The 13,431-nt window shown below is 44.4% G+C and overlaps 1 protein-coding gene across 7 annotated transcripts in view; it reads left to right on the top strand.

Annotated features, from left to right (window-relative positions):
* Positions 1 to 13,431, top strand: part of LOC110520208 (protein tyrosine phosphatase non-receptor type 4) — a 108,955-nt gene that overhangs the window by 67,663 nt on the left and 27,861 nt on the right. For 6 of the 7 annotated variants that reach the window (XM_036974586.1, XM_036974587.1, XM_036974588.1 and 3 more), the window contains 2 exons: positions 150 to 284; positions 9,266 to 9,424. In XM_036974586.1, the coding sequence (XP_036830481.1) occupies positions 150 to 284; positions 9,266 to 9,424 (294 nt within the window). The remainder of the gene's footprint in view (positions 1 to 149; positions 285 to 9,265; positions 9,425 to 13,431) is intronic. The other variant, XM_036974591.1, reaches the window with a different exon arrangement.

A 13,431-nucleotide genomic window follows, 5' to 3' on the forward strand; every position in this document is an offset into this window, starting at 1 on the left:
CTGGTTAAAGGTAGTGCACTATATAGTAGTGAATAGGGTGTCTTTTTTTCCCCATCTCCTTTATCACGCAGTCCTCCATCCCATTGGTCAGCAGTATCACTTTCTCCTTGGCTTGGTCATGTGATTGATTGTGTTTCCTTTCTGAGTAGGTCTCCCAGTAAGCCCCTGGCCAGGAAGTTGATGGGTGGCACAGACTGGGAGGCTGTGAGCCGGAACAGCTTATCAGACGAGAGGCTGGAGACCCAGAGCCTGCCCACACGCTCCCCACCCGGTACCCCTAACCAGTAAGTTCCTGACACGACTCCTTATAGCATGTCCTAATATAATGCCCACATATCATGACCTTCGAGAGGGCGAGACAGACGGTGCATTTGGGAAGTATTTAGACCCCTTCCCTTTGACCTAATTTTGTTGTTACAATTTTATTCTAAAATTGATTAAATTCATTTTTACTCATCAATCTACACACATTACCCCATAATGACAAAGCAAAAACAGGTTTTTAGACATTTTTACAAATGTATTACAGTAATACCTTATTTACATAAGTAGTCAGACCCTTTGCTGTAAGACTCGAAATTGAGCTCCAGTGCATCCTGTTTCCATTGATCATCCTTGATGTTTCTACAACTTGATTGAAGTCCACCTGTGGTCAATTCAATTGATTGATTTGGAAAGGCACACACCTGTCTATATAAGGTCACACACTTGACAGTGCATGTCAGAGAAAAAAACAAGCCTTGAGGTCAAAGGAATTGTCCGTAGACCAGCAGCTCAGTGGTGTTGATGGTGCTTTGTGAATGTTGACCTGTTTAAAGGTCTTGCTCACATCAGCTACGGAGAGCGTGATCACAGTCGTCCGGAACAGCTGGTGCTCTCATGCATGCTTCAGTGTTCCTTGCCCCTAAGTGAGCATAAAAGGCATTTAGCTCATCTGTTAGCTCACGTCACTGGGCAGATCGTGGCTGCGTTTCCCTTTGTAGTCTGATTTTTTTCAAGCCCTGCCACATCCGACGAACATCAGAGCTGGTTTAATAGGATTCAATCTTAGTCCTGTATTGACACTTTGCCTGTTTGATGGTTCGCCTGAGGGCATAGCAGGATTTCTTATGAGCTTCTGGATTAGGGTCCTGCTCCTTGAAAGCAGCGCTAGCCTTTAGCTTGGTGTGGATGTTGCCTGTAGTACATGGCTTCTGGTTGGGAAATGTATGTACGGTAACTGTGGGGACGTTGTCGATGCACTTATTGATGCACCCATTGGATGAATCCCGGAAGTCTGTGCAAGCAAAACAGTCCTGTAGTATAGCATCAGAGTTTTCTGACCATATCTTTATTGAGTGAGTCACTGGTACTTCCTGCTTTAGTTTTTGCTTGTAAGCAAGAATCAGGAGGATAGAATTATGGTCAGATTTGCCAAATGGAGGGCGGGGAAGAGCTTTGTCTGCATCTCGGTGTGTGGAGTAAAGGTGGTCCAGAGTTGTTTTTCCCTCTGGTTGCAAATGTGACATGATGGTAGAAATGAGGGAAAACTGATTTAAATTTGCCTGCATTAAAGTCCCCGGCCACTAGGAGCGCCGCTTCTGGATGAACATTTTCTTGTTTGCGTATAGTCTTAAACAGCTCGTTGTGTGCGGTATTAGTGACAACATCGGTTTGTGGTGATAAATAGATGGCTATGAATAATATGGATGAGAACTCTCTTGGTAGATAGTGTGGTCTACAGCTTATCATGAGGTATTCTACTTCAGGTGCGCAATACCTTGAGATTTCTTTAATTTTATACATTGCGCACCAGCAGTTATTGACCAATACACACCCCCACCCCTCGTCTTACCAGACGTAGCTGCTCTGTCCTGCCGATACACGGAGAATCCAGCCAACTCTATATTATCCGTGTCGTCGTTCAGCCACGTCTCTGTGAAACATAAGATATTACGGTTTTTAATGTCCCATTGGTAGGATAGTCTTAATTGTAGATCAATCAGTTGGTTTTCCCGTGATTGCACTTTGGCCAATAATACGAAGGGAAGTGGTGGTTTACCTACTCGTCGACACCTCATCCAGGAATACGTCTTTCCCGAATTGAATCCTTTGTTTGTACCCCCGAGGGCAATTTAACTTATTCCAGCGGCTGCTCCAAAACATCGCCGGTGGAGAAGAGTTATTTGGAGTGGACTTGTAGTCCGACTCAGGAGGCGTGCATACTATCCCCTATCGAGTATATTGCTTGCTAATGTTCAGTCTCTGGATAATAAAGTAGACGAGTTCAGGGTGTGGATCTCCTTCCAGAAAGACATCAGGGACTGTAACATACTCTGTTTCACAGAAACATGGCTCTCTCGGGATATACTGTCTCCGTCCATACAGCCATCTGAGTTCTCAGTACATCGCGCAGACGGGAATAAAGAACTCTCCGGGAAGAAGAAAGAGGGCGTGTATGTTTCATGATTAACTTCTCACGGTGTCATTATGGTAACATACAGAAACTCAAGTCCTTTTGTTCAACCGACCTAGAATACCTCAATCAAATGCCGACCGTATTTCCTCCCAAGAGAATTCTCTTCGGTTATAGTCACAGCCATGTGTACTCCCCCCTCAAGCCGATACCACGACGGCCCTCAAAGAACTACACTGGACTTTATTCAAACTGGAAACAACATGTCCTGAGGCCGCATTTATTGTACCTGGGGATTTTTAACAAAGCAAATTTGAGGAAAAGTACCAGCGTTCTACCAACACATCGACGGTTACGGTTCAACAGGAAGTGTACATTTTGTACCCAATGTGACTTTTAAAAACATACCCAAACCATAAACTGTGGATAGATGGCAGCATTCGTGCAAGAACCCCTGCATTCATCATTGGCAAGGTGACTGGGATTATGTCCGAATACAAACAGTGTAGTTATTTCCTCCGTATATCAATCACAGGAAAAACATCCGTACAGAGACAAAGTGGAGTCACAATTCAACAGCTCCGACACGAGACGTATGTGGCAGGGTCTACAGACAATTACGGACTACAAAGGGTGTCCGCGACGTGGCTGGTTTTCCGTCTTGCTTCACCCGCTTTGAGGGTAACACAGTGCCACCGATGCAGCCAGCTTCTAAGAACTGTGGGGGCTCATTCTCCATGGCCGAAATGAGTAAGACATTTAAGCATGTAAACAAGCTGCCAGCCCAGATGGTATCCATAGCCGCTTCCTCAGAGCATGCACAGATCAGCTGGCTGGAGTGTTTACGGACATATTCAATCTCTCCCTATCCCAGTCTGCTGTCCCCACTTGCTTCAAGATTTCTGCTATTGTTCCCATGAAAGCAAAGGTAACGGAACTAAATGACTATCAGCTTGTTAAGGATCATATCACCTCTACTTTACCTGACACCCCAATAGATTCACAGAAGATGCAATCGCCTGCACACTGCCCTATTCCATCTGGACAAGAGGAATGCCTATGTAAGAATGCTGTTCATTGACTATAGCTCAGCATTCAACACCATAGTACCCTCCAAGCTCATTGTTAAGCTCGGGGCCCTTGATCTGAACCCCGCCCTGTGCAACTGCGTCCTGGACTTTCTGACGGGCCGCCCAAGGTAGGAAAACGCACCTCCGCTTTGCTGATCCTCAACACAGGGGCTCCACAAGGGTGCGTGCTCAGCCCCCTCCTGTACTCCTTGTTTACACATGATTGTGTGGCCACTCATGCCTCCAACTCAGTCATGAAGTTTACAGACGACACAACAGTAGTAGGCCTGATTACCAACAATGATGAGACAGCTTACAGAGAGGTGAGTGCCCTGGGAGAGTGGTGCCAGGAAAATAACCTCTCAACAAAGCAACGTAGCTGATTGTGGACTTCAGGAAACAGCAGAAGGAGCACACTCCTATCCACATCAACTGGACCACAGTGGAGAAGGTGGAAAGCTTAAAGTTCTTCGTCAGTGATGTGTACACCGATCTGAAATGGTCCACCCACACAGACAGTGTGGTGAACGTGCAACAGCGCCTCTTCAACCTCAGGAGGCTGAAGAAATGTGGCTTGTCACCTAAAACCCTCACAAACATTTACAGATGCCCAATTGAGAGCATTCTGTTGGGCAAAATCACCACCTGGTACCGAAACTGCACAGCCCGCAAGGTTGGTGCGGTCTGCTCAACGCATCACCGGAGGCAATCTACCTACCCTTCAGGACACCTAAAGCACCCAATGTCACAAGAAGGCCAAAAAGATCGTCAAGGACATCAACCACCCGAGCCACGGCCTGTTCACTTCACTATCATCCAGAAGGCGAGGTCAGTACAGGTGCATCAAAGCAGGGACAGAGAGACTGACAAACAGCTATCTCAAGGCCATCACATTGTTAAATAGCCGGCTTCCACCCGGTTACACAACACTGCACCACTGCACCGTTGCTGCCCTATATACAGTTGAAGTCGGAAGTTTACATACACCTTAGCCAAATACATTTAAACTTAGTTTTTAAAAATTTCTGACATTTAATCCTAGTTAAAATTCCCTGTCTTAGGTCAGTTAGGATCAAATCAAATGTATTTATATAGCCCTTCGTACATCAGCTGATATCTCAAAGTGCTGTACAGAAACCCAGCCTAAAACCCCAAACAGCAAGCAATGCAGGTGTAGAAGCACGGTGGCTAGGAAAAACTCCCTAGAAAGGCCAGAACCTAGGAAGAAACCGAGAGGAACCAGGCTATGAGGGGTGGCCATTCCTCTTCTGGCTGTGCGGGGTGGAGATTATAACAGAACATGGCCAAGATGTTCAAATGTTCATAAATGACCAGCATGGTCAAATAATAACAGTAGTTGTCGAGGGTGCAGCAAGTCAGCACCTCAGGAGTAAATGTCAGTTGGCTTTTCATATCCGATCATTAAGAGTATCTCTACCACTCCTGCTGTCTCTAGAGAGTTGAAAACAGCAGGTCTGGAACAGGTAGTACGTCCGGTGGATCACCACTTTATTTTAAGAATGTGAAATGTCTAAATAATAATCTAGATCGATTTCAGTTATTTATTTATTTCATCACATTCCAAGTTGGTCAGAGGTTTACATACACTCAATTAGTATTTGGTAGCATTGCCTTTAAATTGTTTAACTTGGATCAAATGTTTCAGGTAGCCTTCCACAAGCTTCCCACAATAAGTTGGGTGAATTTTGGCCCATTTCTCCTGACAGAGCTGGTGTAACTGAGTCAGGTTTGTAGGCGTCCTTGCTCGCACACGCTTTTTCAGTTCTGCCCACAAATTTTCTATAGGATTGAGGTCAGGGCTTTGTGATGGCCACTCCAATACCTCGACTTTGTTGTCCTTAAGTCATTTTGCCACAACTTTGGAAGTATGCTTGTCCATTTGGAAGACCCATTTGCGACCAAGCTTGAACTTTCTGACTGATGTCTTGATGTTGCTTTAATATATCCGCATAATTTTCATCCCTCATGAAGCCATCTATTTTGTGAAGTGCACCAGTCCCTCCTGCAGCAAAGCACCCTCACAACATGATGCTGCCACCCCCGTGCTTCACGGTTGTGATGGTGTTCTTCGGTTTGCAAGCCTCCTCCCTTTTCCTCCAAACATAACCATGGTCATTATGGCCAAACAGTTCTATTTTTGTTTCATCAGACCAGAGGACATTTCTCCAAAACTTACGATCTTTGTCCCCATGTGCAATTGCAAACCGTAGTCTGGCTACAGTGGAGCAGTGGCTTCTTCTTTGTTGAACGGCCTTTCAGGTTATGTCAATTTAGGACTTGTTTTACTGTGGATACTTTTGCTCCCAAGGATGAACCAGACTTGTGGAGGTCTTGGCTGATTTCTTTTTGATTTTCCCATTATGTCAAGCAAAGAGGCACTGCGTTTGAAGGTACAGTGCCTTGCGAAAGTATTCGGCCCCCTTGAACTTTGCGACCTTTTGCCACATTTCAGGCTTCAAACATAAAGATATAAAACTATTTTTTTGTGAAGAATCAACAACAAGTGGGACACAATTATGAAGTGGAACGACATTTATTGGATATTTCAAACTTTTTTAACAAATCAAAAACTGAAAAATTGGGCGTGCAAAATTATTCAGCCCCCTTAAATTAATACTTCGTAGCGCCACCTTTTTCTGCGATTACAGCTGTAAGTCGCTTGGGGTATGTCTCTATCAGTTTTGCACATCGAGAGACTGAAATGTTTTCCCATTCCTCCTTGCAAAACAGCTCGAGCTCAGTGAGGTTGGATGGAGAGCATTTGTGAACAGCAGTTTTCAGTGCTTTCCACAGATTCTCGATTGGATTCAGGTCTGCACTTTGACTTGGCCATTCTAACACCTGGATATGTTTATTTTTGAACCATTCCATTGTAGATTTTGCTTTATGTTTTGGATCATTGTCTTGTTGGAAGACAAATCTCCGTCCCAGTCTCAGGTCTTTTGCAGACTCCATCAGGTTTTCTTCCAGAATGGTCCTGTATTTGGCTCCATCCATCTTCCCATCAATTTTAACCATCTTCCCTGTCCCTGCTGAAGAAAAGCAGGCCCAAACCATGATGCTGCCACCACCATGTTTGACAGTGGGGAGGGTGTGTTGCTTTTACGCCAAACATAACGTTTTGCATTGTTGCCAAAAAGTTCAATTTTGGTTTCATCTGACCAGAGCACCTTTTCCACATGTTTGGTGTGTCTCCCAGGTGGCTTGTGGCAAACTTTAACCAACACTTTTTATGGATATCTTTAAGAAATGGCTTTCTTCTTGCCACTCTTCCATAAAGGCCAGATTTGTGCAATATTCGACTGATTGTTGTCCTATGGACAGAGTCTCCCACCTCAGCTGTAGATCTCTGCAGTTCATCCAGAGTGATCATGGGCCTCTTGGCTGCATTTCTGATCAGTCTTCTCCTTGTATGAGCTGAAAGTTTAGAGGGACGGCCAGGTCTTGGTAGATTTGCAGTGGTCTGATACTCCTTCCATTTCAATATTATCGCTTGCACAGTGCTCCTTGGGATGTTTAAAGCTTGGGAAATCTTTTTTTTATCCAAATCCGGCTTTAAACTTGTTCACAACAGTATCTCGGACCTGCCTGGTGTGTTCCTTGTTCTTCATGATGCTCTCTGCGCTTTTAACGGACCTCTGAGACTATCACAGTGCAGGTGCATTTATACGGAGACTTGATTACACATAGGTGGATTGTATTTATCCTCATTAGTCATTTAGGTCAACATTGGATCATTCAGAGATCCTCACTGAACTTCTGGAGAGAGTTTGCTGCACTGAAAGTAAAGGGGCTGAATAATTTTGCACGCCCAATTTTTCAGTTTGATTTGTTAAAAAAGTTTGAAATATCCAATAAATGTTGTTCCACTTCATGATTGTGTCCCACTTGTTGTTGATTCTTCACAAAAAAATACAGTTTTATATCTTTATGTTTGAAGCCTGAAATGTGGCAAAAGATCGCAAGTTCAAGGGGGCCGAATACTTTCGCAAGGCACTGTAGACCTTGAAATACATCCACAGGTACACCTTCAATGACTCAAATGATGTCAACTATTCTGTCAGATGCTTCTAAAGCCATGACATTTTCTGGAATTTTCTAAGCTGTTTAAAAGGCACAGTCAACTTAGTGTATGTATACTTCTGACCCACTGGAATTGTGATACAGTGAATTATAAGTGAAATAATCTGTCTGTAAACAATTGTTGGAAAAATTACTTGTCATGCACAAAGATGTCCTTACTGACTTGCCAAAACTATAGTTGTTAAAAATAAGTTTGGAGTGGTTGAAAACAAGTTTTAATGACTCCAACCTAAGTTTATGTAAACTTCCGACTTCAACTGTACATAGTTGGAATCACTGGCCACTTCAATAATGGAATAATTAAATAATATTAATATGTTTACATACTGCTTTACTCACCTCCATGTAAATACTGTATTCGATTCTGCTGTATTTTAGTCAATGGCTATATTTTATATATTTCTTAATTCCATTTTTTTACTTTTAGATATGTTTGTTGTTGTTGTGAATTGATAGATACTACTGCACTGTTGGAGCATTTCGCTACACCCGCAATAACGTGTATGTGACCAATACAATTTGATTTGATTTAGAGCTCCGAGACAGGATTGTGTTGAGGCACAGATCTGAGGAAGGCTACAAAAAAGTTTCTGCAGCATTGAATCCCCGAGAACACAGTGGCCTCCATTTTTAAATTGAAGTTTGGAACCACCTAGACTCTTCCTAGAGTTGGCCTCCTGGCCGATCTGAGAAATCGGGGGAGAAGGGCCTTTGTCAGTGAGTTGACCAAGAACCCAATGGTCACTCTGACAGAGGTCCAGAGTTCCTCTGTGGAGACGAGGAATCTTCCAGAAGGACAACTGTCTCTGCAGCACTCCACCAATCAGGCTTTTATGGGAGAGTGGCCAGACAGAAGCCACTCCTCAGTAAAAGGCACATGATAGCCCACTTGGAGTATGCCAAAAGGCACCTAAAGGACTCTGACCATAAGAAATAAGATTCTCTGGTCTGATGACACCAAGATTGAACTCTTTGGCCTGAATGCTCAGGGAAGAAACCTGGCACCATCCCTAAAGTGAAACGTGGTTGCAGCAACATGCTGTGGGGATGTTTTTCAGTGGCAGTGACTGGGAGACTAGTCAGGATTGAGAGAAAGATGAACGGAGCAAAGTACAGAAAGATCCTTGATGAAAACCGGCTCCAGAGCGCTCAGGACCTCAGACTGGGGTGAAGGTTCACCTTCCAACAGGACAACGACCCAAAGCACACAGCCAAGACAACACAGGAGTGGCTTCCCATCCAACCTGACAGCGCTTGAGAGGATCTGCCTAAGGTGCTTCAACAAAGTATTAAGTGAAGGGTCTGAATACTTGTGAAAATGTGATTTTTATTTTGAATACATTTGCAAAAACCTGTTTTAGCTTTGTCATTATGGGGTATTGTGTGTAGATTGAGGGGATTTAATCAATTTTTGAATAAGGCTGTAACGTAACACGTAATGCGGATTAATTCAAGGGGACTGAATACTTCCCCACTGTACATTGTGAGGGAATTCTAGTTCCAATACCTTCGGTAATGGTACTGACACATTTCATTGCATGAGTGAAAGGAATTATACACATTTGTGTTTCAGAGAGCTGGACAGATCATACAATCCAAATAAAATATAAGTTTTCCAACTGTGGATAGCGTACATTAATTTGCTTTGATTACACACACAATCCTCCTAACCACCGATTTGTGTGTATGCGTGCAGCCGGAACTCGTTTGTACAGGAAGGGACGAGGATGCGGCCTTCGTCGGTTGGGCACCTGGTGGACCATGTGATTCACGCCTCGCCCAGCCTCCCTGTCTTCTCCAATCACAAATCCGCGTCCTCTACCCAGGCCAACTCCATCAGCCTCGACTCTTCCCCGTAAGTCTGCTGCCACACTCTCACTCCAATCACGAGTCGGCCTCATCCACTCAAGGCAACTGCATCAGACTGGACTCCACTCGTAAGTCTGACCCCTTGTGGACACTGGACATACTGCACTAGTGAGGAAGATGAGGTGGTTATGAGTAGCCCTGTTGACATGACTGCATGATCTGACCAGGAACAACTCTGGCCCCTAGTTATAGCCCGGTACAAGTGACTAGGCCTACACTGAAACAATATGTTCGTGCTCAGAGAAAGACTGTCAAACATTATAATGGAAGATCTCTCACCAGCTCACTCCCAAAAGAACACTACTATATAGTTGTTAATGAGGATGAAAGTTGGTGACAGTGCATAGATTCCACTGTTAAAGTCCCCACTAAAGCCGCTGTCGAAAAAGTCTATGGGAGCCACGTTAAATTGGACTTGACAGTTCCAGTGCCATGCTGTCTACGCCGACTGCTGAAACAGCTGATTTTTAACGGTTAGCCTGTGGTCTGTGGCTTACAATTACAGTTCACACCCTTTCCCAAATGTCATTTAATGTTCTTCAATGGAAACAGAAACTTTGAAAACAGGCTGTAAAAAAAGTGAAGTGTTTACAGCTCTGGGGGCATGGAGGGGGTTCGGCAGGGCTGGGATGGAGCAGGATGGGGGTGGGGGGTGATCAACACAGTACTAGTAACAATAACAATGCCTTTGGCCTGTCTGACTGGAATCCATATCACCCTCTTAGGTCAAAATGCCCGTGGCTCTAGTCTACTGCAGTGTTGGTCCACTGATATCTGAGAGTAGCCTAATCCCTAGTGTCTTTGACTTAGAGCTATAGAGGTCAAATTGTCCTAATGGTTCTGTTAATGCAGTAGTGGTTCACTGACATCTGAGCGTAGCCTAACCCCCGGCCTACTAGAGTTGGGTTGCCCTGATGAGTGGGGCTATGTTCAACTTGTAAACCCAGCTCTAGCCTCACCCTGTCCCGCTCCCACCCTCTGTCGTCCCTCTGCTCGACATCCCAACCTTCAGCCATCCCTGTACTCCAGTTCCTTTGGCTGTTATGTTCTTCGAGATACCTTTCAGAGTTCCAGTAACTGTTTATTATTAGGCCAGATTGGGTAAGTGCCACTAGGAGTGGAGGACGATTAATAGCCTGTCTGTCGCAGTCTCTCCATATGTTACTGTCTTATCTTAGAGCAGGAATGTTTTTTATATGTTCTGCTGTGTTATCTTACCAAGAACTATGTCATCAGCGTTAGTACAGATACTGCACCTGTACTGGGAATGGAGGGAATAGTTCTGACATGTACATAATCCCTATTTAAGCTATGCATGTGCACACAAACATGCCTGCACTCACCATATATACTTTCTCTTCCCATTTCACTCTCATTTCACTTCTGCATTCACACACAAGCACACGCGTACATGCACACTTGCACGCACCCACATTCCGTGCCAAGCCATTTGCTCATCTCTTTTGTCACTGACCCAGAAGATGACATAACCACCTGCTCACTATTCCTGAGAGATCACACATCATTGCTATATCCAGTGACACACACACACGCACATAGATTCTCTCTCCTGCTCTCTCAAAAATAAACATAAAAACAACCATATTCCCTGTCACGTAGCCTTAGCTCAGTGAGGATAAGGTTTCAGGCGGTTGAAACCAAAGCATAGCGACCAGGTCATGTAATACCTCCCCCTCTACAACCTGATCTGTAAACCAGGAAAACATCCCTCTACACTGTCACTTGAAAGGCGGCTGACCCTAGACTGTCCTTTAAAGAATAAAGAGAATATTGAACTTTCCCTGACTTTACAGTCATTGTGAAAAAGGACCGCAATTGTAGCGCGTTATATCTTATTGTCTTGATGTAATTAGCGGAATACACCAATCTGTTTTTGTAAAGCTAACTATCCAGCATTTCAGACCAAAATACTCTAGCTTAAACTACTATTTGATAGTGTGTTACGTTGCGTCTCCCTGTGGTCAGTGAGCAGTAGTCCTGCCTGTCTCTCCCTCCCCCCAGCCTGTTTATGTTGGAGAGGCCTGTCTGTCCTTCCTGCAGGGTCCCCCTCCGGACCAGGCCAGTGTCTCCTGTGTTGTGACACCAGCCCGGCATACAGGACGCTAAACAAAGACAATGTGCTGTGACTGGCCATGACTGGCCTCTACTCCCCCTGGGCCTCCTGCGAATTCTGTGGTTGAATGACTAGGATGGTTAGGTACACTATAACCCACCCCCACTGTGACTAGGTGGGTTAGGCACACAAAGAGCCATATACTGTATATAGAGTTCAGCCAGGTTTTAGCACAGCTGCCATGTTGGAGGCTTTATTCTTTAAATGTTTGTGGTGAAATTCTGTGGTTACCCGCTTTAAACAAGCACAACATATCAGCGTATTTAAGACATTTTTATTGCGTTGCTTTTGGGATAATGTGTATCCTAGTCTGTACTGTGTTGTGGTGTCAACAAATTGCATATCTGCATTTAATGGATATCTTCATAGGTTTTGAAAACTATCAGAAATAACACCAACGTGGAAGCGGCAATTATCACTTAGCAACGACTATCGAGAAAGTGGAGGACAGAAACCGCATTGGACCAACTCTGTGTGTTTACAGTTGAAGTCGGAAGTTTACATACACCTTAGCAAAATACATTTAAACTCAGTTTTTCACTATTCCTGACATTTAATCCTAGTAAAAATTCCCTGTGTTAGGTCAGTTAGGATCACCACTTCATTTAAAGAATGTGAAATGTCAGAATAATAGTGGAGAGTGATTTATTTCAGCTTTGATTTCTTTCATCACATTCCCAGTTGGTCAGAGCTTACATACACTCAATTAGTATTTGGTAGCATTGCCTTTAAATTGTTTAACTTGGGTCAAACGTTTTGTGTAGCCTTCCACAAGTTTCCCACAATAAGTTGGGTGAATTTTGGCCCATTCCTCCTGACAGAGCTGGTGTAACTGAGTCACATTTGTAGGCCTCCTTGCTCGCACACGCTTTTTCAGTTCTGCCCACACATTTTCTATAGGATTGAGGTCAGGGCTTTGTGACGGCTGTTCCAATACCTTGACTTTGTTGTCCTTAAGTCATTTTGCCACAACTTTGGAAGTATGCTTGGGGTCATTGTCCATTTGGAAGACCCATTTGCGACCAAGCTTTAACTTCCTGACTGATGTCTTGAGATGTTGCTTCAATATATCCACATAATTTTCCTCCCTCATGAAGCCATCTATTTTGTGAAGTGCACCAGTTCCTCCTGCAGCAAAGCACCCTCACAACATGATGCTGCCACCCCCGTGCTTCACGGTTGGGATGGTGTTCTTCGGCTTGCAAGCCTCCCCCTTTTTCCTCCAAACATAACCATGGTCTTTATGGCTAAACAGTTCTATTTTTTTAAATATTTTTTTTATTTCTTTTATTTTTTTAAATACATTTTTACCCCTTTTTCTCCCCAATTTCGTAGTATCCAATTGTTGTAGTAGCTACTATCTTGTCTCATCGCTACAACTCCCGTACGGGCTCGGGAGATATCATTTGAAGGTTGAAAGTCATGCGTCCTCCGATACACAACCAACCAAGCCGCTGCTTCTTTAACACAGCGCACATCCAACCCGGAAGCCAGCCGCACCAATGCGCCGGAGGAAACACCGTGCACCTGGCCACCTTGGCTAGCGTACACTGCGCCCAGCCCGCCGCGGCCGGTTACGACAAAGCCTGGGCGCGAACCCAGGACTCTGATGGCACAGCTGGCGCTGCAGTACATCGCCCTTAACGACTGCGCCACCCGGGAGGCCTCCAAACAGTTCTATTTTTGTTTCATCAGACCAGAGGACATTTTTCCAAAACTTACGATCTTTGTCCCCATGTGCAATTGCAAACCGTAGTCTGGATTTTCTATGGTGGTTTTGGAGCAGTGACTTCTTGCTGAGCGGCCTTTCAGGTTGTCAATATAGGACTTGTTTTACTGTGGATATAGATACTTTTGAC

Source organism: Oncorhynchus mykiss, chromosome 3 (assembly GCF_013265735.2).
Source record: "Oncorhynchus mykiss isolate Arlee chromosome 3, USDA_OmykA_1.1, whole genome shotgun sequence".
NCBI classification, from domain to species: domain Eukaryota; kingdom Metazoa; phylum Chordata; class Actinopteri; order Salmoniformes; family Salmonidae; genus Oncorhynchus; species Oncorhynchus mykiss.